Source organism: Pseudopipra pipra, chromosome 27 (genome assembly GCF_036250125.1).
Source record: "Pseudopipra pipra isolate bDixPip1 chromosome 27, bDixPip1.hap1, whole genome shotgun sequence".
NCBI classification, from domain to species: Eukaryota; Metazoa; Chordata; class Aves; order Passeriformes; family Pipridae; genus Pseudopipra; species Pseudopipra pipra.
Window position 1 is genome coordinate 3265995 of NC_087575.1, and position 25388 is coordinate 3291382.

Below are 25388 nucleotides of genomic sequence, written 5' to 3' on the forward strand. Positions count from 1 at the left end.
TACAGGATCATTCCCACCCACGCACACGCAGAGGAACGTGAGCTCCGTGTCCTCCTCATGTGAACACACTGGTTTTTCCTTCCTGAAAAGGCTGTATCTGCAACCAACAATGATCTCATTTGCACTCTTCTCACTTAAGATTTTATCAATACTATTACACCGAGCTGGAATTGTTTGGTTTTCGTATTTAGTTTTTTTTTTTCCCAGAGATGGGAGTTAAGAGTCTTACCACATGTGAGCTCTGTCCATATCTGTAGTATAATCATGTACTCCTAATACATAAAACATTTGAGAGCCTGTTGAATAATTTATGTAGTATGTATTTTAACTGGAGTTTTGCAGGGATGAAGCCTTCTGAGGTAAATGAGGCAATTTTCTCCCATGTACTTCCGTGCTGCATCTCTCTGCATATTTGCTGACAGGAATCTTTAGTTTGGGCTCTGGGTGTATTCTTGTAGCCTGCAATAATGTACAGGTTTAAGAAAAACCTTAATCCTTTTGGCCCAGATGATGCAAACCACGCAGGCAATTCTGAAGTTCCAGTGCAGTATTTACGGGGTTTTCCCTTGGGAATATTTGCTATCAGCGAGGTGCTTTGCACAGGGACTCAGCAGGCTTCCTGGGAAGCAGGTATTTGAGCACAAAACAAAGGCAGTGGTGATAGAAATTCCCCAAGCAGTGGGTGACAAAGCCTTTCGCTTTTATGGTCACTGCTTCAAATTGAGCAAGGGAAAGTCAACTGCCTGCTGATGGATTTCCGGGGCTCACAGTAATATGGATTATTGAGGCTGATTTCAGGAGTTCTGGTGCAGAACGCCTGCATTGCAGAAGCCACAAAACTTGGTGCTTTTGCTGATGGGTTCAGGACAAAGAGTAACTCCTGATAGAGCAGGGGGGGATTAAATTTTCTCCTCACGTTGGGTACGTGTCCAGCCACAACACTGAGCCCAGCCACGAGCTGATGCCCGCAGGGGCTCGGCGTTCCCGGCCTGCATTCCCAGGGAGGAAACAGCAGAACACTGAGGCTGTTGCAGTGTCTTAAAGCAAAGTGGTGATGATGGTGTCTGTGCTGCGGTGTTCTTCTCTCCTCAGGTGGGCTGCAGATCGAGAGCAGCGAGGAGACCGACCAGGGGAAGTACGAGTGCGTGGCCAGCAACAGCGCCGGGGTGCGCTACTCCTCCCCCGCTAACCTTTACGTGAGAGGTAGGGAGCACATCGGCTCACTGGCACACACCTCCCTCCTCCCCGGGCCTCCCTTGTCCCAGCTGTCCCATTCCATCCTGGCCCCGAGCAGGGGAGATGCTGGTGGTGATCCCGGAGCCTGCAGAGGGATCCCGCTGTGCCCCGATTTCCTCCCCGCAGCCGGCGGCTCCTGCTGCCCTGCCAGCAGTGCAGGGCTGTGTCACCCACAGAGGAGTCAAATGTGACCCAAAGCAGTGCCCCCCAAAATCTGCCAGCGTCAGCCTGCAGAGCCCAAAGGGGAATGAATCACTTTGGCTGCAGAGAGGCCCTAATCCCCCTTTCTCCCAAAGGATCCCCGCTCTGGAAGTGGGAAGGTTTCAGTTCTGCTGGTGTGGGTGTGAGAGGAGGGGAGGACCCTCTCAGCCTCCTCCACAGAGCTCTGTATCCCCAGATCTCACTAGGTTGCATTGTCACTGCTCCCCTCAGTCCCAGCTGGTTTTCCCTGTGCCAGCAGTAAATTGTCACTGGTTCCTTGGGAATGAACACTGGGCATGGAGAGCTGGAGAGGGCCAGCCCTGCCTCAGTGACAATCCCTTCACCCATGACAGGGGGAACAGATGACAGGGGGATTGGCTTCTGCTCGATGCCCCCTCGATGTTCTCCCACCCCTTGGGCCAACAGCCTCTCTGCTTTCTCCATTATTTTAATCTCTCTGACCTGTAATATTTCGTGTGTAGCTTTGGTTTAACATCTTTCCACAGCAAAATCCCTTTTGGTAATGAGAGAGCAGGGCTGGTCCTTCTCGCTTTTTTAGAAAAAAAAACCAAAAAAACAAACGAAACAAAAAAAAAAACAACCATTGGGAGGAAAAAAGAAAAGTTACATCCCAGCAAACTGTTCCCATTTCCATCCCATCGACAGAGGAAGCGCCTCCCACCTACACTCACGTTACTCTGCAGCCCAATGCAGAGCCATGCTCCTGTGTGCACTCCTTTCTCTCTCTCTTTCTCTCTCTCTCGTGTCTCACGCTCACTAAATCACATGCACATGGAGAGAAGGCTTTTAATAATTTAATGTTTCCAAGCTAAATTTTTAAAATAGCCTTTTGTGGCCAGCTGGAAAATTGCGTTTGAAATTTTTTTGCCCCGTCGCCCGGGCCCCGAAATTTTGGGAACGTAAATCTGGATCTGATGCTAATTCAGGGCTGGATCCTTTGCAGGCAGCTTAGCTGGAATGGTTTGGGTTCTTTTTTTTTTAAAAAAAAAAAAAAGCAGGAAAAATGTGGGGATTTTTTATTATTCTTTTATTTATAAATTTCCTCTACTTTTCTGGCCACTCGGAAACTACCCAGGAGACAAAGGTTGTAACATGGTGTTGTCTCCACACCTGGATGAGTGGGCTCCAGGTATAGCCCTCTTTCTATCCCAGTTAGCCTGTGTGTACCTGGGCCTGCCTGAAACCAGCACTAACCAGCTGAGAGAGTGCAGAAAACAGCGGGTACCAGCTCGGCCTGTGGTTTGGGTGTTTTTCATGCTGTTTAATTCCTTGTTTCTTGTGTGTTAATATCGTGGAAAGGTAACAAATTTCTGAAATGGATTTGCTTTGGTGGGAGGGAGAGTTCATGCACATTTTTCTTCCCGTTTTTTTTGTTTTAAAAGAGTCTCGAACACTCCTGTGTTTCCAATTGACTTGTTTCTCCCATAACATGCTTGTCTCTATAGACCACCTGGGATAGGAGTTGTAAGTTTGAACATTGCAAGGAAATGGTTTGGTTTGGTTTTGCTTTTCTTTTTCTTCTTCTAATTATTTCTTTTTTTTTTTTTTTTTCCTTATTCAGTCCCATGGTGGAGTCAGTGTGAGCAGGGCTGGGTGTGGGGCTGGTGGGAGCACGGGGGCCGGGGGAGCGGAATTCCAGCCTGGGGGCTCCTCCGTGTCGGGTCTCCTGCCCGGCACAGGCTCCACTCCCCCTTCTCTAAGGAGCAGAAGGACTTAAAGAAGGGAGAATCCTTCTTGGGGTCAGCACCTCTGTGGGGGCTGATTCTGAGCTAGGATTGCTCCCAGCCTGACCTCCATACGGAGCTTGGTTGGTCTTAAAGGTACCCAATGGGATGGGAGGGGGAGCGTTAGGAAGGCAGGAAAGAGGGTCGTTACTATCTTCATTTTTTTTTCCTTTCCTTTTATTTTGGTTAAGAGAAAAAAAAAAAAATCAATCAATTTGCAGCTGACAGCCTTGAGAAGGCCTTTTTTTACTCTCTCTGTGTTTCCCCTATTTTTCTCTTCTCCTCATGTCATTGTGTTCCGCATCAAACCCCCTTAACATCCCTCAGAGCTACGAGAAGGTTGGTGTGGTTTTTTTCTTTTTTACTTTCTTTACCCACATTTTTACATTCGTAAGAGAAAATAAAAAAAATAAAAATGAAAAAAAAATGGAAAGAAATTATAAAAAAAAAAAAAAAAAAAGAAAAGAGAAAAAGCAAGAAATCTTTAAGATGAGCGAGACCCGCGCGTTCCCGGGTCTCGCGGAGATGAGTTGAGTTGCATTGTGGGCCTCTCTATGCATCCTTTGGTAATGTTGCTGAGTTCTTGCACTTTTTTGTCGTCATGGTTACCTTGCCGTTTGGACATTGGGCCTGATGCATGATAGGAGAATGTAACGAATCTTCTTTGCATGCCACTTTTTAAATTAATTCTGAATTCTTTTTTTTCGAGATATAAAAGATGTACAGTTTTTTGGTTTTCTTTCCGTTATACGATTCTGGTTTCTTTGAAGTGAATTTACTGTTACTTTCCGAATTTTTTTTCGGTTCTGTTGGGTTTTTTGCTTTCTCTTGATTTCCTGTTTCTGTTTCGATTGGTTATGCTGTGCTGTAGTTTATTCCAAACGCATTGTGAGAAGCCAGTGTTCCTGCCCACCCGGTGGTAACTGAACTCCTCAATCCCTCCAGGAGGAAAGGAGTCACACAGCTCTAACGCCTGTCCATGGAAGCCCTGCTATTTGGGACAAGCCTTTGTTCTGGGGGGAGGGAGGGATCTGGGAAGTGGAAAAGATGGTGAGAACCCAGGGGGGTCGTTCCAGGAGTTAGGGCAGCCCCCGGGTCACGTTATTACTGACGTGTCTCTCGAGGTGTGGCTCTTGTTCCACATCCTGCACACGAAGCCAAACCCTGATCCCTGCTCCGAAGGGATTCCCCAGCAACGCAGAGCTCACTCACTGGGAACTGCCCATTTCCCTCCAGCAACACCAGGAGCTCACCTGCTCTCAGAAAGGTTCCTGCTGTTCCCAAACCCCACGGTGTTGTCTCTCCTGGAGCACCCATGTGTGCACGGAGAGCCCCATGGCCAGGCAGTGCCCAGCTCCTCAGCAGAGCCTGCCAGAATTCCTTGGAGGAGGGTGACCCCTCGTCCTGGTAGGGAAGGGCAGCCAGGCAGCTGCCTCCTGGCTCTGCCTCTCCATATTTTCCCGCTCCCTTCCCTGTCATTTATCCATTACTGCCTGGTAAAGGCACCTTGAATCCCAGCCAGGTGCAGCGAAGGTAGAGCCCTCCTTCCCAAAGGAGCGTGGGAAGAGAACTGCAGCTGTGGCAGCCTCTGGAATGGGCTGCTGGGGCACATCTGGCAGCTGCAGCTACTGCAAACAGCCACCAGGAATCTGACCAGTGACATTGGAGCTGAAAATGCCTCTTTTCCCTCTTCTCATCTCCCTGTTTATCCCCACGAAGCCCCTGTTGCCTCCCATGTGTGCGTCCTGGGCCACATGGGAGAGTGAACAGGGGGTTTGCAGTGTGTCAGTGGTACCCGTGGTGCTTGGTGCTTTCCCTGTGCAGAACTGAATGCCAGCCCTTTCCCTGGATATGCCTTTCCCTCTGCCCATCAGTCCTCACCTCAACCAGCTACCAAAGGAGTGGCTTTCCTAGGGCACAGGTATTAAAGCTGTGTGATTTTTGAGAAATCCAGTGCAGTATTGACACAGTATCTGTCTCTCTCTTGCTCTATCTCTCTCTTTCTCTCTGTCTGTCCTTCTCTTTTTTCTTAAAATGCTGAGATTTCAGTGCTCGGACCCTCAGTGCTGGTATTCTCCCCTCCCCCTTTCAAGTCTCTCCCCCCTCCCCATAGGTACGAGGGTTCCACTCCGAAATGCTGCGCTCTTGGGAATGTCTTTGGGAAGAGACCAGCTGTGGCTCTTCTGACTTGGATGCCAACATTAGCCAAAAAACAGCCCCCAGCCCCAAGGCTCTATTTAAAGACAAAAAAAAAAAAAAAAAAAGGCTTGTTCTATATTAAAAAACAACCAAAAACAAAAAAAAAAGAGAAAAGGAATAGTGTTCCAAACAAGGTTTTCCCATCCCACCTCCCTCCTGCCTAGGACTAAAAGGTGATAATCACTCCTAATTACAGGATTTTCCTTCATGACTAGGAGTTTAAGTTTCAGGATTTAGGTGCAATTAAAAAGGGATTTATACACCATTGTTTTTTATTTGTTTATTTTCTCTTTCCTAAAGTATTTCTAACGTGGCCAAACCGCACTGCTGCTGGTAGAACCTCTTGTGATCTGAGAAGGTTTGAAGATTAAATTCTTCCTTAAAAGCCAATAAAAATAATAATAATAATATCAACAACAATAAACTCAAGCTAAATGGGATGTAGTCATGATAGGCTGGAATGACACTGGGTGAGGAAATAGAGACTTGATACCTGGCTAGAAGAGCTTGTGCTTTGCTAAAGTTACAGTCTCTGAGCAACCTGGTCTAGTGGAAGGTGCCCCTGCCTGTGGCAGGGGGTTGGAACAAGATGATCTTTAAGGTCCCTTCCAACCCAAACCAGAGGCATGGTCTTGAAATTATTGGGTGAGGATTTGCCTTGTGTTTTATTATAGGTCAGATCATGCCATGGTCCAAAATAACAGAGTTTTCCAAGAGGGAATATCCAAGGTCAAAGGCAGAAGTGTCTTTCTGGAGGCCCACAAAAGCAGGTCAGAAGCAGGTGAGGTGAACTCTGCCACCAGCCTAGGGTGTATGGAAGTTTCTAGGCTGAGCCAGTTGTCCAAGTTTCACCTGTAGGCAGTGAAAAGAAGGACACAGTTCTAGTGCAAGTCAGCACACCCTCAGGTGGAAATGCTGATTTTATGGGAGCCACACAAGTCACTTGGCTTTCAAAAGTCCTCAGATGCTTCTCTGTATCCCTAGGGACACAAATGCCATCAAACCTGTGGCCCATAGTGATTGTAGGAAGGGATGGATTTGAAATCCTGCAGCTCAAGAGCTGTCAGTCCGTGGTGGTGTTTGAGAGGCTCCTGCCTCTCCTTGCACAGCCGTGGCTGCCCCATCCCTGGGAGTGTCCAAGGCCAGGTTGGACAGGGCTTGGAGCAACCTGGTCAGGTGGAAGGTGTCCCTGCCCATGGCAGGGAGGTGGAACTGGATGACCTTTAAGGTCCCTTCCAACCCAAACCACTCTGTGGTACCTGATGGTGTTTTGCCTGAGCCTCAGGGAGTCCCCATATGTGGAGCTCAGTTACCCCAGTGAGGACAAGGATCTGCTCATCCAGGACCTGTGGCCATGGATGTTTTGCCCCCTGGAAACAGAGCCATTTGCAGGTCTCCTCTTCATTTGGAAAGCGTGACTGCCACCTCAGTTGCTCTGTTTTGATCCCAACAAGCAGCTGCTTGGCTGGGGATGGAGCACTGTGTGTAAGGACCACGTGTCCCTGTGCTCCTCCATATCCCAAAGGGAAGGAGGAATGAGCCATGTGGGCTGTGCTTTGGCGTCCCCTGACTATGCAGAGCTGCTGCTGCTGGTACAGGACGTGTTGTCACGGTTGAATTTACCAAAATTAAAATTTTTCCCCTTTTTCACGCAGCGGGGCCCTGACAGGAGATACAAAAGGCAGCAGTTGGGATGCTGCAGGGATAATCCTTTTTTCCTCTCCACTCGAGCTTCTTGTGGCTCTGCTCTTTACCAGCCCAGGGAGCTGTAAATGGCTCAGCAGGAATTTAAACCAGCCCAGTGCTGCTGTGCCTGCTCAGGCCCTGCCTTTGCTGCTTGTCAGAGGCAGCTCAGTGCTTAGTCACCCCGAGTCAGGTTCTGCAGTCCAGGTCATGCTGAGAACATTCCCAGTTATTCTCAAGGCTCTCAGGAAAACCTCAACTCACTGAGAGGCCAAAGATGAAACCGGGCCAGGGCTAAACATGTAGGAGCAGAACAAGTAGAAATCAAACGAAATAAAACCCATAGAAAATGCAGGAATAGTGTGCTGAGCACCTCAGAAAATAAACTTCAAAATAGATTAAAATGTGACTAATATAAGCAATAATTTAGCCTCTAGCCTGGGTTAAGTTTGACTCATGTGTAATTTGACCATCAAACCAGAGCTGCTGCTTGGTTCCAAGTGGAACCAGTGCTGAGCTATTCCCTTTCAATGCCATTTAGAGGTTGAAGGAAATAATTCCACTTGCACTAGAGATTTAACAAATAGCCATGAGGGCAAAACAGTCATTGGTATTTTTAACTGTAGGAATTTTAAGACCTTTTTAGACTAGACTGATAAATTCTTGAATGGAAAAGGAGGGAGGCAGACCCACCACTGGGTTGTACAGCTGCCTCTGCAGTGCCCAGTTTCCAGGTGCTGGAATTTAGGGATGGAGAGTTCTGGGATAGCTTTTCAGGGTTGTTTTAGCATTTCCATGGGTGGGGGAGCGCCCTGTCCGTGTTTGGGGTGTCCTCAGCTCTGAAATTCTAGTTCCAAACCAAACAAAGCAAACAAAAACTTCACTGTGTTTCTGCAGAAGGATTTCTCAAGGGTATCAGGAAATGGAAATGGATACAAAAAGCCACCCCCCCCAAAAAAAAAAAAACAACCAAAAAAATTCAAAACTGTGTATATATCTATGTATATACATGACTATCTCTCTATAGAGGGCACTTTGCAGGAACACTGTGCTGTACTGATCTCGAAATCTCTGCCTGCCTGTGTCTCTTACACCTTTTGCATCGCTGTTCTCTTTGTTTTAGGGGAAAAAATTAGATTACACCTTGTCAAATTAAAATAACAAAAACTAAAATAGTCGAGTCTGTGTTTAAAATTGCAGAGCTGCTTGAAAAACAATTGGATTTCGATGATTTTCTGTTTAATCCTGTAAAAAGCAACAGGAAAAAAAAAAAAAAGAATTACAAAAGACCAGAGATGTTCAGCCAGCCTGTCACTCAGCTAATGTGGTTTTTTAAGTGAAAAGTAACAATTATTGGGAAGGTAATGGATTTCCTCCAGACCAAATCCAAGCCTTGGGCTCATTCTTTATTTATCTACCTGTTTACTCATTTATTTTTATTTACCATGAAGGAAATGAGGAAGGAGATGGGCATGAGGAGGGGAGTATCTCGTCCTGTGGAGGGACGGAGGTCGGAAATCCAAACCCAACAGCGTTTGGCCCCCGAGGAACGAACCTGGAATTGGAATGGGAGAGGGAGGAGGAGGCAGAGGCGGCTGCACGGACACGCAGGGGCAGGGACACACCACCTTTTGGGAGGGGAGGACAGGTGTAATCTAAGCTTCACTAATAATGTAGAGGCTGCACATTATTTTGGCACCCTTTCCCTACCCCCTCCTCATTTTGGAGCAAGACGGAATGACTCCTGTCTCACCAAAATGGCCAATAATGTCCGCCTTCTCACCTCATTTGGAGCAGCAGCTTGCTGAGTGTCAAAATGTTCAATACCATTTGGTTTTGTTTGGTGCTTTCAACCAGTCACTTCACTTTCTTTCGTTTCCTTTTCCCAATTAATTTCTTCTTTAAGGTATGAGAACGTGTTTTCACTTTGAGTTGGTTTAATGTGAATCGGGGTTTGAAGTGACGGGTTCTTGTCCAGAACGTTTCTCCTTTTCCCCACCTCGCTCCTCCTCCAACATTGCTCCTCCCTGAGGGAATCTGGAAGGGGCTTAAAAAGTGCAACTGGTGGATTTCCTCAGCACAAACTGGTTGGTTGGTCCTCAGATTTCTCTCACTAGCAGCGTCCTGGGAACGCATTTTAAGGATGGATTCTGGTGTTGCAAATGTCAACCCTGGATCTCACAGTGTCTCTTCCGACCAGGTCTGTAAATCTGTCCCTTGCAAAAACACCTCTCACCTTGTGGACCTCTTCTTTAACAGAGTGGTGGTGGTGGGGAACCTTAACTGTGCTGATTGGGACCAAAAAAGCCGAAAATGCCACTCACACAACACAAACTGGGTTAACCTCTGCCTCCGTGAGCAGCAACAAAACCAATTGGCTTTCCAAGGGTGTGAAAAGTTATGGATCTGTTCTGTTTCTTAAAAAAGCCCGATTTGGGGTGCAGATTTGCAGTGTGAAATGCTTATCCAACAGCCAATTAAACAGACTCATAACTAACTGCACTTCAGAAATCTCCCTGTGCCTCAGAGGTGGCTTCTCTGCATCGAGATAATTCAACTTGCATCCCAAACGTCCAGCTCCTGTCCTGAAATCTGGTTCTATCAGTAACAAGCTGTATCCTTGTTTGAAAAAAGCTCCTGGGAGTTTTTTGGCCGTGGAAAATGTCTGTCTGTGTGTGCCTGCTTGTGTGTGTGTGTCTGTCGGGAGCTGCTGCACATGGAGCATGAACGTCCGTGTCCGCATGCGAGGTCGGCTTCGTAACCCAGGTCTGACAAAACTGTCCTGGAAACCAAAACATCCCTGGAACTCAGGGAAGGTGCTCCTTGCAGCAGGAACTGGGAGAAGTGTTAGAGAAGTGTCTGTAAAGCAAGGCTGCTGCCCTATCCCAGTGTTTCATTTCCAGACAGGGCAGTTCTTTTCTTCCCGGTCCTTTGAAAGTGTTGGAAAGCAAAATGGAAAAGGAATCTCTTTCACTACGTTTTTTGCCTGTAAAATTTCCCTCTTTCAGCTGCTGTGTGTGACACCCAGCAGGACCCAGAGCTGAAATTGGTCTTGATTCCACCTCTAGCTGCACTTCCAGCTTCCTTCCCACCACTGCTCTCTTCCTCCTGGACCTTGTCGTAAAGGCTGACCCAGAGATTCTCACCTTGACAAATTCCATGTCACCAGCCAAATCCAAGTGGTGCAGCAATTAAAATAAACAGGGACATGGTGGTGGGGAGCCAGAGATGAACCCTGTAACTACTGTGGTTGTCACAGCCCTGAGCTGTGGCAGGGATGTATCCAGGGCCTCTCTGAGGTCTCCAACATTTAACTGGAGTTATTTTCCCATCCTAGACCGGTGTGTGGATGTTGGTAGACTTGTGCACACACAGGAATGTGTAGCTTTTTTTAAACCAGGATGCACCAGGGAAGTGCTGCTGCCTGTTTTGGGCTCACCTGAGCCCTAATCCAAATTAAACCAGCCCCAAAGTGCCCTGTGACCCCACGGAGCTGACCTGCACCCCTGGGAGCTGTGAGGAGGAGGGGAGGGTTTGCTCTGCAGTTCTTTGGGAGCTTGTGTTTTGTGAGTGGATCTCTTTCTTCCCTGCCCAAAACCACAGCCAGGAACAGTCTGCTCCCTTCAGACTCCGATTCTCAGCACTCCGCCCTACATCAGATAATGCTTTTCAGTTATTAAATTCTGGTTTGTTCTTCCTTTTTCTTTTCTTTTCTTTGTTTGTTTTTGTTTTTTTCCTTTCTCTTTCGGTTCGTTTTTATTTCTTTGCGATTAGCTTCGGTTTGAATTAACTGTCTTGTTCTGTTCCCATGACAACTCAGTGTTTGCATCCCACCTGCCGTTGTTTGTTGCTGTTGATGCTGTTTGCTGACCGGATCCTGTCCGGATATGTCTCCCCATTCCTCCTCACCTTTCCCACCTTGCCTCCCCCTCTCCAGAAGGTTACATGCCAGCCCCTCCTCTAAAGAGTCATCCCCACCCCAGATTTGTCTGCATGTTGACCCCACTTGTTTCTCTCCAAGTTCTCTCCATCTTGTCTCAGACTGTGACAGGTGTGGTTTTCACCTGGCTCCATTTTCTGAATTGTGGTGCCTCCAGAAGCAGTGGGAAGAAGGATGGAGTAGGAAACAGGGATGTACCCTCATTTTTAGGGCTGAAAGGCCTCTGCAGTCACAGGAGGGAGGAAGGAGCATGTTGCCTGATCCTTTGAGCCAGTGCTGGTCCCTGAGGTGGTAAAAAACCCTCCTTACACCTTTCTCCGGGTAGAAAGTCACCTTCTAGTGTCAGTGGCCAGGTGAGTTTGCAGTCTCTCCCTCCACATGCTAATTCTTTCCCCAGCTGAGGGCATGCCACCCATTATCCCTGCAAATCCATGCATGCAGGAATTCTCCTCTGCCATTCCTGAGCTTCCAGTGCCACAAATCTGGAAGTCTTCTCTTCCTTGCCTCCCAGTACTGATTCCTGGCTACTGGTACCTGCAGAAAAGAGTCTGACAGCCCAATGGGGAGACCAGACCTTGTGTGAAGATGTCCCTTGTCACCTTGCAGGACAGTGCAAGGGCTGTAGTTGGCTTTTGTTTACCAAAGCCCCACTAAATGGCAAACAGCCACTAGCTGTCCTGGCAGCGCCCTTCCCATTGGAAAAGATCCATAAAGCTGAGTGACAGCCAGGGAAGGAAGATAAATACTAGAAGACCCCAAGACATCAGTTCCAGGGGACATCTGAAGGCACTGGGACTCGGGAGGGGTGAGGGCAGGCTCAGCTCTGCTGTCCTTTGCTTTTGCATGAGGCAACGGCCACTGAGCCCTGGAGAGGTTGTTCCGAAGTTACCTGGGAATAGGACAGCAGGGACAGGTGGTTTTCAGGCCCCCAGCACTCCAAACTCTCCTGCCCCCTCACCCACCCTGCCTGAGGGAGTTCCTGCATGGCTGTCCCTGGAGCTGGAGGAATCCTGCACTCCCACTCCCCTCCGGCTGCTGCTGTTCCTGCATTTTTCCCGGGTCCATATCCTTTTGTCTTTGCCTGTGGGATGAGACCCTGCCCTCAGCTCCCTCCCTAGGGCCTCTCTGATCCACACATGTTCTCCTTTGTCCATTCTCCTGCTTTTCCCCCTAAGGAAAGGGCCCCCACAGTTCCTCCAGCCAGCCCGGGTCGTTCAGAAAATGGAGCCAAGGAAACCACAGCCTCCCCCTTTGCGTCCATGTTCTTCCTGTGTAAGGTCTGGAAGCTGCATCCACCTCTCTGCTAAGGAGATGCACAGAACATGTCACTGTTTTCTCAACGTTAAAAGTTTCATTACCTTGTTTTTCTTATTAATTCTATTCTATTTATTATTCCGCCAGGGCTGAGATGTGACAATGTGAGCCACCACATTGGGTCACATCAGCTAGAAAAAGTATGCAGCATTAAAGTGGGTTTCCCCCTTCCCCTCCCTCTCTCTCTCTCTTCTTTCTCCCTTCCCCTCTTGTTCTCCTTCTCCTGGTCTTCCTTCCTTTCTCTGTCGCTCACTCTCTATCCAGTATCCATGTGGGCATTTGCTAGCCGCCCAGAAATTATATTTCTCTGCATTTTCCTCTCTCCTTCTCTCTTTCTCTCTCTCTCTGTCTCTCTTTTTTACCTATTTTGCATGATGTTTGTGACTCTGAGAGCTGCATCTATCGATGGAACCGTGTCAGATCTTAAAGAGGCTTCGTTAGGGTTTCTATACCCGAAAACCACAAAAATTTCATTAGAGTTTCTCATCTTTTCCACACTCTCTCTCGCTCCAGGGGGACCGTGTTCCCCTGGACGCTTCTCACACGCAGGCACCAACTAAATTCTGTCCCACTCCGGGGACTCCCTCTCCTCCCTTGTTTACCATTTTGCCTTTTACTTCTCGAGTGGTGTGTCTGGAATTTGGGGATGTGACACTTCTCTCTTTGTTGAATTCTCTGGGTCCAACAAGGCAAAATGTTGAGAAGTTTCCATCTCCATCCCAACCTTCTCCTCGCCCCCACCCCACCTCTGCAGCATCCCTGGGTGGGAGAGGGCCCCTCTCTGGAGACAGAGGGGGCACCTGGACCACGCTGGGCCGTGGTGGTGGACGGGCTGTTCCCTTTGGGAGAAGGTGATCCGGGGTCAGACTCCACTGGGAAAGGGGAGGAGCAGGTTCCCGGGGTGTGGAGCGGGGAGCTGGGGGCCCCAGCGGCCACGGAGGAGATTTTTGGACGCTCGCCATGCCAGCTCTTGCCAGTAAAGATGAGAAATTGCTAATAAATTTTTGTGTATTTATCTGTGCTGTGATGGGTCTAATCTTGATCAATGGAACCCTGTTGCTATGAAATATCGCTTTTATGTCTATATTCTATATATTGTTTGTGAAGTACAAATTTATTTGGAGTTTAGTTTTTTTTTCGGTTTTCGGTTTTCAATTTTTTCATTTCTTCGTTTTTTCGTTTCGTTTTTAATGAAGGAAGAAAATAAACGATGACAAACCCCATCTGTATTTAAATTACCTTTTGCTCTTTTTTCTTTTTTCTCCCTTCTTTTTCTTTCCTTTCTTTCTCTCTTTTTTTTTTCTTTTTGTTTTGTTTTTGGTTTTTTGTTTTGGTTTTTGGTTTTTTTTACTTTATTTTGCTTTTTCGGTTGTGTTTTTTTTTGTTACCTCTGTGCGTCTCGTCCACAGTTCGCCGTGTGGCCCCTCGCTTCTCCATCTTACCTGTCAGCCATGAAATCATGCCCGGGGGCAACGTCAACATCACCTGCGTGGCCGTGGGTTCGCCCATGCCCTACGTCAAGTGGATGCAGGGAGCGGAGGACCTGACGCCCGAGGATGACATGCCCGTGGGCAGGAATGTCCTGGAGCTCACGGACGTCAAGGACTCCGCCAACTACACGTGTGTGGCCATGTCCAGTCTGGGAGTCATAGAAGCCGTTGCCCAGATCACGGTGAAATGTAAGGGAGCGTGAGCACGGCCGGAGCGAGCGCGGGGGCCCGGCTGCACGCGGGGGAGCGGGCACGGGGCGGGGGGCGCGGGCAGGGCACGTGGCAGAGGGTCTGAGCATGTGGGCACAGCACGCCCGGGCACTGTGCCTGTGCATGGGAGCGTTTGTGGGATGTGGCACGAGTGGGAATGTTGGGTCCTGTGTTGTCGTGTGTCTGCACGGGGAGAGCCTGGGGCTGCCCGAGCTGCACGAGAGGAGTGTGGGGGCACAGTCCTGCATGGCCAGCTGCTCGTGCACAAGTGGGTGTGTGCATGGAGAGGGACACGGTTCTGCATGGCCAGGTGTGTGTGTGCATGGAGAGGGACACGGTCCTGCATGGCCAGGTGTGTGTGTGCATGGAGAGGGACACGGTCCTGCATGGCCAGGTGCGTGTGTGCATGGAGAGGGACACGGTCCTGCATGGCCAGGTGTGTGTGTGCATGGAGAGGGACACGGTCCTGCATGGCCAGGTGTGTGTGTGTGCATGGAGAGGGACACGGTCCTGCATGGCCAGGTGCTCGTGCACGAGTGGGAGATGGAGAGGGACACAGTCCTGCATGGCCAGGTGCTCGTGCACGAGTGGGTGTGTGTGTGCACGGAGAAGGGCACAGTTCTGCATGTACAAAGGTGCTTGTGCACGAGTGGGGGTGTGTGTGTGTGTGTGCACGGAGAAGGACACGGTTCTGCATGTCCAAGGTGTGGGAGATGGAGAGGGACACCGTGGCTGCATCGTGGGCGTGTGGGTGCCTGGCTGCACGTGTGCAAATCCATGTTTTGCTCCCAGCCTGTGTGTACATGTGGAGGTCCATGGCCATGGGCAGGGACACAGACTTGTGCACCCCCAGTGCCGTGTGCTGCGATCTGTGCATGTGTCCTCAGGGATCCCACACACAAGGAAACCCACAGTGAAGGGGAAGCTGGTGGCTTGAGACCTTCCCTCGCTTTAGGACACCTGAGATGTTTGTTGTGAAGAGAAGTGTGGCTCCAATCCCTGCATGCTTGTGTCTGTCCTGGCATATGAGGCTGGCTGGGCACTTTGCAAGGAGCCTTGGATGGCTTGGAGCCTGCATGCCATCCTGTTCCAAGGTTAGAGATTCAGCCAAGGCCCTGAGGATCTCTGGCATGTGAACCCTTGCAGTAGAGCTTAGTCCCAGCATCTTAGTGGCCGTTGTTGCCTCAACAAGACGGGGAATAACCCCAGCTTCCAGCTAGTGATTCCCAAGAGGAGCACGGGTGCCATCTTCAATCTATTCTATCCTCAGCAGGGGAGTATTAAACCCAAGCAGGAAGCCCCTGAGGTTGGGTGAGTGTAGAGCTCTGTGTGAGCTGGTGTCTGCTCCGAGTGCTGGTGTTGCCCACGAGGGATCTGGGAGAGACGGGGTGGGAAAGGATGCGGCGGGTGGGGGATGAGAGGAGAAACACACTGGAAGAGGGGAGGGATAAAGAAAAACAATTGTGTTGTATCAGTGATCTGCCTGTGGAAGGTCTGACAGGAGAGATGAGCAGGGACTAGTGATTCTTGGCATGACACTCATCCTGAGCTTCTGCACAGGGAGTGGGCTCTCGTGCCAGCAGAAGGATGCCTGGGGCTGGACTCAGGTCCTCTTTATTTTCCTGAGTGTTTCCTTCCTTCCCTGTCTTATCCTCTCAATTTAAAAAGCTATTGTGAAGGGTAGATTGCTTCTGCTTCCAACTCTCCCATCTCCTCAGATAGGGAATCTTGCCCTGCTGGTGCCTTCTGCCTTTTGTCATTTTATTTGAATCCTGTTCTTTCTTACGTTGCTGCATGTGAGCATCCACAGCTCTCCAAGGCAGAAGATGAAAGGAGAAATGAAAGTTTTATTGGTCTAGAGAAGACTGGCTTCAAAGCCAAGTTGGACAGGGCTTGGAGCAACCTGGTCTAGTGGAAGATGTCCCTGCCCATGGCAGGGGGGTGGAACTGGATGGTCTTTAAGGTCCCTTCCAACCCAAGCCAATCTGGGATTCTGTGGTAAGATGAGGTTGGAAAGGGTCTGAAGAGTGTAGTGAGGACAACACATAAAGCTTGAGGACAGGTAAAGCTAGAGAAGACTTAACACTTGCTGTTAAAGCTGTTGAGCATCGTGCAGTCCCCAACAAGCTCCAAGGGGAGTCATCTGGCTGAGGGAGAGGGAGATGAGTATTAACACACCTTTGTGGCTTCAGAGGAAGCACTCCCAGAATTTATGGGGTTTTGTTCTGAGGAGCTCAGCCCACGCTGTGCCGCTGCCTCCTGCTGAAGAGGGGGAGGTTCCGCAGTGGCAGAGCCGTTCGGAACATCTGAGTGTGTGCTGGGAAGGAGCTCCTGCGAAGCTGCTTCCCCTCCCTGCCATGTGAGCCGGCGGATGTGCAGCTGAAGTCTGAGCTAATGATTCCAGATGTTTAGCTGAACGCCTTCCCTTTGATGGAGCAGTTTAAGGAGGATAATAGAGTGTATAACTAGGTTCATAATATTCCAGCAGCACTCTCCCGAGCTGCCGTGATTGGTGCTGTGCCTCCGGCTCCCGCAGCCCTAACCAGCCCAATTAGGCACCATTTCAGCATTTGTGTTTGTTTTTTTTTTTTTTAAATGCCTGTTCTTCCTGATTCTCAGCACTTCCCAAGGCTCCCGGCACTCCAATGGTGACAGAGACAACAGCAACAAGTATCACCATCACCTGGGACTCTGGAAACCCAGACCCCGTGTCCTACTATGTCATTGAATACAAGTCTAAAAGCCAGGACGGGCCGTACCAGATCAAGGAGGACATCACCACCACGCGCTACAGCATCGGGGGGCTCAGCCCCAACTCCGAGTACGAGATCTGGGTCTCTGCAGTCAACAGCATCGGGCAGGGGCCTCCCAGCGAGTCGGTGGTCACTCGTACTGGGGAACAAGCTCCTGCCAGCGCCCCCCGGAACGTGCAGGGCCGGATGCTGAGCAGCACCACCATGATCATCCAGTGGGAGGAGCCGGTGGAGCCCAACGGGCAGATCCGCGGCTACCGCGTGTACTACACCATGGAGCCCGACCAGCCCGTCAGCAACTGGCAGAAGCACAACGTGGATGACAGCCTGCTGACCACGGTGGGCAGCCTGCTCGAGGATGAGACCTACACCGTGCGGGTCCTGGCCTTCACCTCCGTGGGAGACGGGCCCCTCTCCGACCCCATCCAGGTTAAGACGCAGCAGGGAGGTGAGCGCCTGTGTCACTGCCCTGGGTTGCAGGAAGGAGAGGTGTTGGTTGGGTTTGGAAGTTTAGATTAGATGTTGGGAAGAAATTCTTTGGCTGTGAGGGTGGAGAGGCCCTGGCACAGGTTGCCCAGGGGAGCTGTGGCTGCCCCATCCCTGGAAGTGTCCAAGGCCAGGTTGGACAGGGCTTGGAGAAACCTGGGCTAGTGGAAGGTGTCTCTGCCCATGGCAGGGGGTAGCACTGGAAGATCTTTGAGGTCCCTTCCAATCAAAGCCTTTTTATAACTCTAAATGTCTTTGATAGACCTTAAACCACTCACTGCCCAGGCAGTGGGAACACTTGACTCTCCCTGAAGTACCCAGAAACTACTTTGTCAGAGATGAGTGGGAAACGAGCCTTTTTTTACTCTTTTCTGCAAGAGGAGCAAAACAAAGCCCTAATTGTCACAGCAGATGTGCTGAGCTGCAAACACGAGGTGTTTTATCAAAGGCTGTCACCCAACATTCTTTTCAGTGCTTATGGCATGGGGTGCTGGTGAGGAAACCCTGAATCCTCATGGGCTTCCTACTTCCAGAATCGTGTAATACTGGGAATTAATGCAAAGGGCTGTGTTCCACACTGCCGAGAAAGAGGAATATGATCCAGTGGGACACTTCATCTCCAGCAGCTCTGCACATGCTGGAGTCCTGCAGTGGGATTTAACTCCACCGCTTTAGAGGCAGGACCTGCCCACACTGCAGTGTGGCATTTTGCTGCTGACGTGCTCTTCCCACACAGGCTTTGAAGAAGAGAGGGCAGGAGCCTTCTAATTAGCCAAGCTAATGTGTTTCCTCCTGTTTCTTATCTTGCCTCCTCGGCCCCATCCGCTCCTTCTCCGTGCCAGTTCCTGGGCAGCCGATGAACTTCCGAGCAGATGCCAAGACCGAGACAAGCATCGTGCTGACGTGGAGCCCTCCACGCCAGGAGATCATAGTGAAGTACGAGCTCCTCTATAAGGAAGGAGACCACAGCAAGGAGGTGAGTCCAGACAGGGGCAAGGCTGCGGCTGGGGAGCATCCCAGCCCCTCCATTCCCGGCGAGAGGGGAGCAGGGCAGGAGTCTCTGGGCAGGATTCACCTCTGCTCCTTTTTGTTTGGTTTTACTTCTTTTTCTCTTCCCGCCTCGCCCACCTCAGGTGCTGAAGAACTTCGAGCCGACGACCTCCTTCACCGTGGAAGGCCTGAAGCCCAACACTGAGTATGTCTTCCGGCTGGCCGCCCGCTCGGCTCTGGGCCTGGGGGCCTTCACCCCGGAGGTCCGAGAGCGCACCTTGCAGTCTAGTAGGTGTCTCTCCTTTTCCCACCCTTCTCTGAGGGGACGACAGTCAGGGAGCCAGAGATGGTGGGCACAGGGGTACGGAGCTGGGGGGGGGGATGCTGGCGATGTTTCGCTGCGGGGATGGGTGAGGGGGGGACACCCTTTGGGACCTGCTCCCTTCTGTCTCGCTTTGTTGGTCCAGGTAGCTGAGATGTGAGCGAGGAGCATTTTGGGGGGGGGGCAGGTAGCACCATCCACGTGGGGTGGGAGCAGCGAGGGGCTCGTGGTGCTGAGCATGCTCAGGGAGGGCAGGACCCACCAGCCTGTCCCCACGCAGCCCGAGCAGCAGCCGTCGGGAAGGGGGGCACAGGCAATGGAGCACGGAGATGGTGGGGAGTCGGAGGGAGAGGAGAAAGGGAGGTGATATTCCCAAGTCCAACGTTTTCACCGCCCTTTGGGGAAGCAGTCCTCGTGCTCTTTTTCGTGAGCAACTCCACAGCTGTGGGGAGGAAGATCTGCTGGCCCAGTGAGTGCTGGGAATGGTCCCATTTGGGCTCCAGCAGAGTGGGAGAAAGGAGTCATGTGGAGGCAGGGAGGGGGGATATTGATGATACCAGGGTGGAGTGTATGCAACAAAACGTGCTGGTTTTAGTTTAATGGATTGTCTCCCTTTGCTGTTGCCCCGGGGACAATAACCCTGGATGGCAATATTTCAACCTGGGCTTTTCACAGATCTTTGCTTTTAAATGAGGTGTTTTTTCACTGCATGAGTGGCTGTGGCAGCTGTTCTTTGTGTTTTCTGTCTCCTCTCATCTCTACTAAATCACTCCGCTGCAGTTTGGAGTAGCCGGGAGCAGAACTAACTCAGAAATGGCTCTGGTCACCAGTGTGAGGAGGGAGAGCACCCACTCCCATCCCTCAGAGTCCCTAACAAGGGGGAACAGCAGGCTCTGGGCTGGGCTTTTTAATTGTCACATCCTGCTGTCTCTCTCTTTCCCCTTCTCCTTCTCTTTCTGTCCTCTGAGGAGTGGGAAGAAAGGGGAGTCTGTTTCTGCACAGACAGAATTCCTCACTGGGGCTTTCTCAGGCCTCCACTCCATTCAAAGATTTTTGTTTTCTTCTTTCCTTCAAATGTTTTTCCCCTTTTTTCCTTCTCTTTTTTTTTCTCCATACTCTCTCTGCGTTTCATAGGAAAATCCTTTCCTGACTCTGCTGCACATCTGCTGGTTCTGATCCCAGTGTGGTACTGTCAGAGGGAGCATCACTGTGGGAAGGGGGAAATGAACTGAAAAGACCTGAAAAATAAGTGTTAAACTTACACTCTGCTTCTGTTTTCCAAGGGGTTTCTCTCCTTGAGGTCTGTGGGGATGGGAGGAAAAGAGGGTCTGGGATTTGTTCTTTCTGGTTCAATAAAACAGGCTGGAAGAAGGGTGTGGGAGCTGATGGCAGTAGGGCTTAGTGATGCTGAAAATTTGTCCCTAAAGGGTGAGGAGAAGGGGATCTGGGCAAGGGGAAGGCTTTGGGGCTTTTTCTAACTTGGCACCTGCCCAGAACAGGGCCGGGTTTCTCTCTCTGTAGCTCAGCTTTCATAGGGAGAGTTCCATTAATTTAACGCTCTTAAGAACATCAGCTGGGAGCTGTCAGTGTCCTGTAACACGGTGAAACATTTTTTCCTGGCTGGCTGTTGGAGGAACGAGTCAATTCTCCCTGGTCCAGGCGGCATCCTTCGGCTCACAGACCTTCTGGCTCGGGACAGGCTTTTGTGTCTTCCCTCCGCAGCTCCTTTTCCGTTCAGCTCCTCCTCGGCCCGCTCCATGCCTCTTCTTTCTTTTCTCTTCTGCTCTCTGCTTGCCTGCCTGCATGCTCTGCAGCCTGATGAACCTGCTCTCTCTGTCTGTCCCTTGCTGGGTGATGTCACACCACGATGGCATCTTGTCCCTAGAATGCCAGATCCCCTCCCAGCCCCCTCGCTGCTCCCCCCTCCCCGCATGTTGCAGCCCCCTGCACTGCACCCCCTCCCTGCACCTCCCTGTCAGGGTGGCTCCTCCTGAGCATCATAACCAAAGTAAAATCCATTAAACTAAAGGTAAAGTATCTTTTTCTTCTTGAAGTAGCTGGGTTTTAACTCTTCAAGTACCAGAGACGTAGAGTGTAAAACAAATTAACAGAACTCTCATGGCTGGAAGAAGCTGGTTTGCCCTTTCTGAATAGCCATGACCTTCCCAGGGCTCCCTGGCAACTGTTCCTACTTGGAAATTTCGGGGTGAAAAGCGTGGGCAGCAGACAGGGGTGGCAGGGTGGGTGCTGTGAGGCTGCATGTGCAGGTGTAGAGGAACAATGGGACTTTCTCACCCTCTGTTCCTGCCTAAGAAAGGATGTTCCCTCCCCCCCATTAGCTCTGCTCTCCTTCCCGTCCCCCTTCCTCACAGTACATGAAGTGAATGAAACTTATCCAAAGTCTATGGTACCTAAAGGGTTAAAAAACATGATATATTGTACAAGGTCAGTAAGGGTCATTCTTGTGGCTTGGACAGTCAACTTTAAAGCATGTAAAAGATGCAGCTCAGGTGAGTAACTGGCTGGTCTCAAGCAGATTCACAAATACAGTCCACCCTGTTGCTGCAGGCTCACCCACAGGTGTGTGGCTCTGCACACACTCACAGATGTCCTGGATCCCATGGGAGGGTGGGGAGGGATCCCAAAATGCTGTCTGCTGGTTAAAACAGGCCAGCAGACAAAGGTGGTGCTCTCCTGGCTGGGGGCTCCTGCCCGTGCCACGGCTCCCTGTCCAGCGAAGGGGCTGGTTACAGATGTGAACTCGCAGCCCCCAGTTTGGGCTGTGGCTCTTGGCCTCCTGCAGCAGCTCCCCGGGTCCCCGTGCTGTCCCCACGTCTCCAGGGTCACACAGGTTGGGCTGGATTGTGAAGGAATCTCAGTGCCATGAGCTCCCCGGGCGCGTCTCCAGCGTCAGCCAGCACTGGGCGGCTCTTTCCCTCCAGTGCTGCGGCCGATGAGAGTGACGGGGAGGGGGCCCGGGGGGGACCTGGGCCTTCTCCCATATCACACCCCCCAACCCCTCCTTTTTGACCAGAGAAAGTGCAAACCATCCCAAAAGGAGGCCTCACCTCAGGGCCTCTCGGTAGGTCCCTGTGCTGGAGTAGAGGGTGAGTGAGCGAGCGAGACACGCGCAGCAGCTGCGGTGCAGTGACCCCAGGCCCGGCTGGAGCTGAGCTCTGCTCGCTGGGGCTTTCAGAATGAGGTTCAGGATGGAAGGGTAGGTCAGGTCAGACCCTCTCTGCAGTGGGTTTCTCGGCTGTGGTGGCTTTGGCTGGTGTGAGTAAGAGAGGTGGATTTGAATATGACCAGCCTCTGCTGGGGAGGAAAAAAAAAGAAGGGAATGGCATCCTGGCTGCAATGGGAGAGGGCTCAGCCTTTCCTTCCATATCTTGAAACGGACTTGAGTTGGTTCTGGGGTGTGGGAGGAGCAGTGACCTCTGTTCTGGGTAAGGTGCTGCATCAATCCCGGCAGATGGAGAGAGCCACAGGGAAGGAGATCCATCAGTGGGAATGTGCCACCCTGCTCCCTGCTCTCTGTGCTGATAGCTTAGCAAAAGAGAGCAGATTGGGGTCCAAAATTGCCATTTCTGCAATAGCTGAGGTTCTGCTGGCAGGGGGAGGACTCAGGATGACTAGTCATGGGCAGAGTGGCATTTTAAAAGCCAGTCATGTGCAGAAACCCACCAGGAGCTTGGTCTGGCCTCGTAGCTCAGTTCCTCTTGCTCTCTTGTAAGAAAGTCTTATAAGTTAGCAGTTGAAGCGTGGAAGGTAGGTAAACAGACTGGGAATGTTCTGGAAGGAGTCACTTTTTATATCAGTATTATTTTATTATTATGATTTTCTTTCTGATGTTTTTTTTTGTTTGTTTCAAATTACTAGCCTGATTTATGTTTTATTTTCCAGTTTGTTCCTTTTGGTTTTGTTCATTTGACATATTCTGTGTTATTTTGTGTGGCCAGCCATGGCTGGGGCACTCAGCCTCCTCACTGGGAGTTGCTGAGGAGAAGGGGGTCATTCTGCCAGGTTAAAGGCAGCAACAAAGCATAGAAATAGGAGGAAAACACCCCAAATATCCTGCTGGGCAGGGTGCTCAGACTACAGAGGAAGGAGTATCTTTGCCCTTTCTGCAAACCCACTTCCCTCTGTCTTGTGGAGGAATGTGGAAAATGTGTGGCTCTCACTCCAGTGCAAACTGGCCAAAGGATTCAGCAGAGTCCTCAAGGCAAATTGGGCCTAAAGATCTGCTTGTGACTCAGGATGGAGGTACAAGGTTTGAAAACAACCGTTCCTCAGTTAAAGAGCTTTTTGTTAATTAAAAAGCATCAGAGGAATGAGGAGTTGTGACCAGCTTTTATCCACTGCTTCTTCCAGGTGATACTTGGGGGGCTTGTAAGCTCGCCCCAGTTTCTGGCAGCGTCTGCAGAGAGTTAAAAGCTCTTTATTGCAGTTGGGTGAGATTGGATTTATAGATTTGCCTCGAAAATGGATCACACTGTGCTTCCCCGGGCTGATTGATTGTCATTAGGGATGGACAGAAGTGTGATCTAATCCCTGGAGGTGTCCAAGGCCAGGCTGGACAGGGCTTGGAGCAACCTGGTCTAGTGGAAGATGTCCCTGCCCATGGCAGGGGGTGGAACTGGATGAACTTTGGGGCCCTTCCGACTCAAACCATCCTGAGATTCCATGAATTCCCCCAAGTGCCCAGGCTCAGGCTGGAGTACAGAAGTGACAGACCCTTTGTCCAGACTCTGCCAAGGTCTCAGACCTGTGGCATCTCCATTAACAAACCCACATTTCCTGCAGCTCTCCTGTACCTCAGGCACAGCCCTGCACGAAGAGCTGGAGCTTCCACCTCCCCCACCTCCTCACCACCCTTAGCCAGGTGTCTGCTGCCACCCTGAGAAGGTGGCTGGGCAGGGCCACACTTCCCAAGGTTTCCTCACGAGATGAACAGGAGCTGTGTAGGGCCACCCTTCCCAAGGTGCCCTCCTGAGATGTTCAGAAACACCCTGGTGTAGTTCAGGCAGTGGGAGTTGGACCTGCTGCAGCTTTGGAAAATCCCACTTGGTGCCTGAATACCTCACCAAACCCCGCTGCCTCCCTCCTTCTGCAAGTGTTTTCTCCAAACCCTCCTCTCTGAACACACCATGGGCTCATTGCTTGGCAGTGTCCTGGGCATTCCCACCGTGGGATTTGGCCTCCTCCAGTCTGTGGACAACTAATCGCTTCCATCTGGAGGTACAAACTCTTACATTTAAGCCTCCTGGCAAAAGATTTGCTTTTCTTACCTAATTTTCACAGATCCCTTCAAAGAAATTCAAGATGCCAGAGACTGAGGTTGGAAAAAAGTACTTTCCCAGCCAGGGCAGGATTTGCCAGACTGATGTAAAACAGGGAGCCAAAGGAAAGGGCTTTTATAGGATGCAGCTGGGTGCTTAGTTTGTGCCAGCCATGCTCAGTGGAAGCAGCAGGACCCCTCTTGGCGAGCCCACTTGCTGCTTTAGTCCTTTGCTTTGCACCATTTCAGTTTTGATGCCCCATTTAATTTCCGTTGGCTTTTTTTTTTTTCTAAAAAAAAAAACCCTCTTCATTTCAAAAAAAAAAAAAAGGCAACAACGACAACAACAACAACAACAAAAAAAAAGCTCTCTCCTCTTTTAATTTTATCTTCCTAAACCAAATTTTCGTACGTTTTATTTTAGATTTTTTTGTTACCATTTTTTCCTTTTTTTTTTTCTTTTATCTTTCCCATCTTTTGTTTGTTTTTTTTTCCCCCCTCCTCCTCCTCCTCCTCCTCCTCTTTTTTTCCCCCTTCTCCCCCCCTCCTGAATTTTCCCCCCCCCCCTCGTAGAACCGTCTGCCCCCCCTCAAGATGTAAAATGTGTCAGCACTCGATCCACCGCCATTCTGGTAAGTTGGCGGCCGCCTCCGGCCGAGAGCCAGAACGGCGTCCTGGCTGGATACAGCGTCTACTATCGAGCGCTGGACTCGGAGGACACGGAGCTTAAGGAGGTGAATGATATCCCCCCAACCACCAGTCAGATCCTTCTGGAGTCCCTGGAGAAGTGGACGGAGTACCGCGTCACGGTGGTGGCTCACACGGAGGTGGGGCCGGGCCCGGAGAGCTCGCCGGTTATCGTCCGCACGGATGAAGATGGTAATTGAGCTGCTTCTGGGTTTCCCCCCCCCCTCCCCAAGTCCCCTGGGGAATTCGTGGCCCTGGGAATTCGTGGCCCTGGTTCCTGTGCCAGCAAGTCCCTTCCCATGGCTCAGGTCCCTTCCCATGGCTCCGGTCCCTTCCCATGGTTCAAATCCCTTCTTACGCCTCCGGTGGTGTGAGACCAAAGCTGGAGGGGGATCACACCCAACTTCCAGTCCCCAGCGGGCCCATTACTTTGTGTTGGCACACCAGGCAGACCCAGAGGAGGTGTTAAAGTCCTTTGCCCCTGCAGGATGTAGCACTGGTGAAGCTGTTTGTGCCGTGGCAATAGATGGGTAGCTGGTGATGCCCCAGGGAGGTTGGGACCACTGGGGTGATGAACACAAAGCTGTGAGTTGCCCTTTGCTGCCATCTCCCCGAGCCCTTTGAGCACTGGGTTGTGGAGGGTTGTCCTGCCCTGCTTTAGGGCATTTCTCAGACTTCTGGGGGGCTTTTTTAACATCCAGCTGCACCACTGTCCCTGAAAAGATGCCCTTACTGAGCCAGGATCAGCTGAGGCAGCAAGGCACCAGAATCAGAGGAGACCGCTGCTGCCAGAAACTGGTTTCATAGAATCATAGTATATCCTGAGTTGGAAGGGATCCACAAGGATCATCCAA

The 25388-nt window shown here is 50.6% G+C and overlaps 1 protein-coding gene across 19 annotated transcripts in view; it reads left to right on the forward strand.

Moving 5' to 3' along the window:
• PTPRS (protein tyrosine phosphatase receptor type S) overlaps nt 1-25388 on the forward strand; it is a 166377-nt gene that overhangs the window by 101492 nt on the left and 39497 nt on the right. For 7 of the 19 annotated variants that reach the window (XM_064636953.1, XM_064636952.1, XM_064636955.1 and 4 more), the window contains 7 exons: nt 1093-1203; nt 3510-3521; nt 13728-13997; nt 16638-17219; nt 18100-18233; nt 18391-18535; nt 24421-24726. In XM_064636953.1, coding sequence (XP_064493023.1) covers nt 1093-1203; nt 3510-3521; nt 13728-13997; nt 16638-17219; nt 18100-18233; nt 18391-18535; nt 24421-24726 — 1560 coding nt within the window. Of the gene's footprint in view, nt 1-1092; nt 1204-3509; nt 3522-5509; nt 12459-13727; nt 13998-16637; nt 17220-18099; nt 18234-18390; nt 18536-24420; nt 24727-25388 lie in introns of those variants that run through there. The other 12 variants (XM_064636954.1, XM_064636957.1, XM_064636959.1 and 9 more) reach the window with 4 other exon arrangements.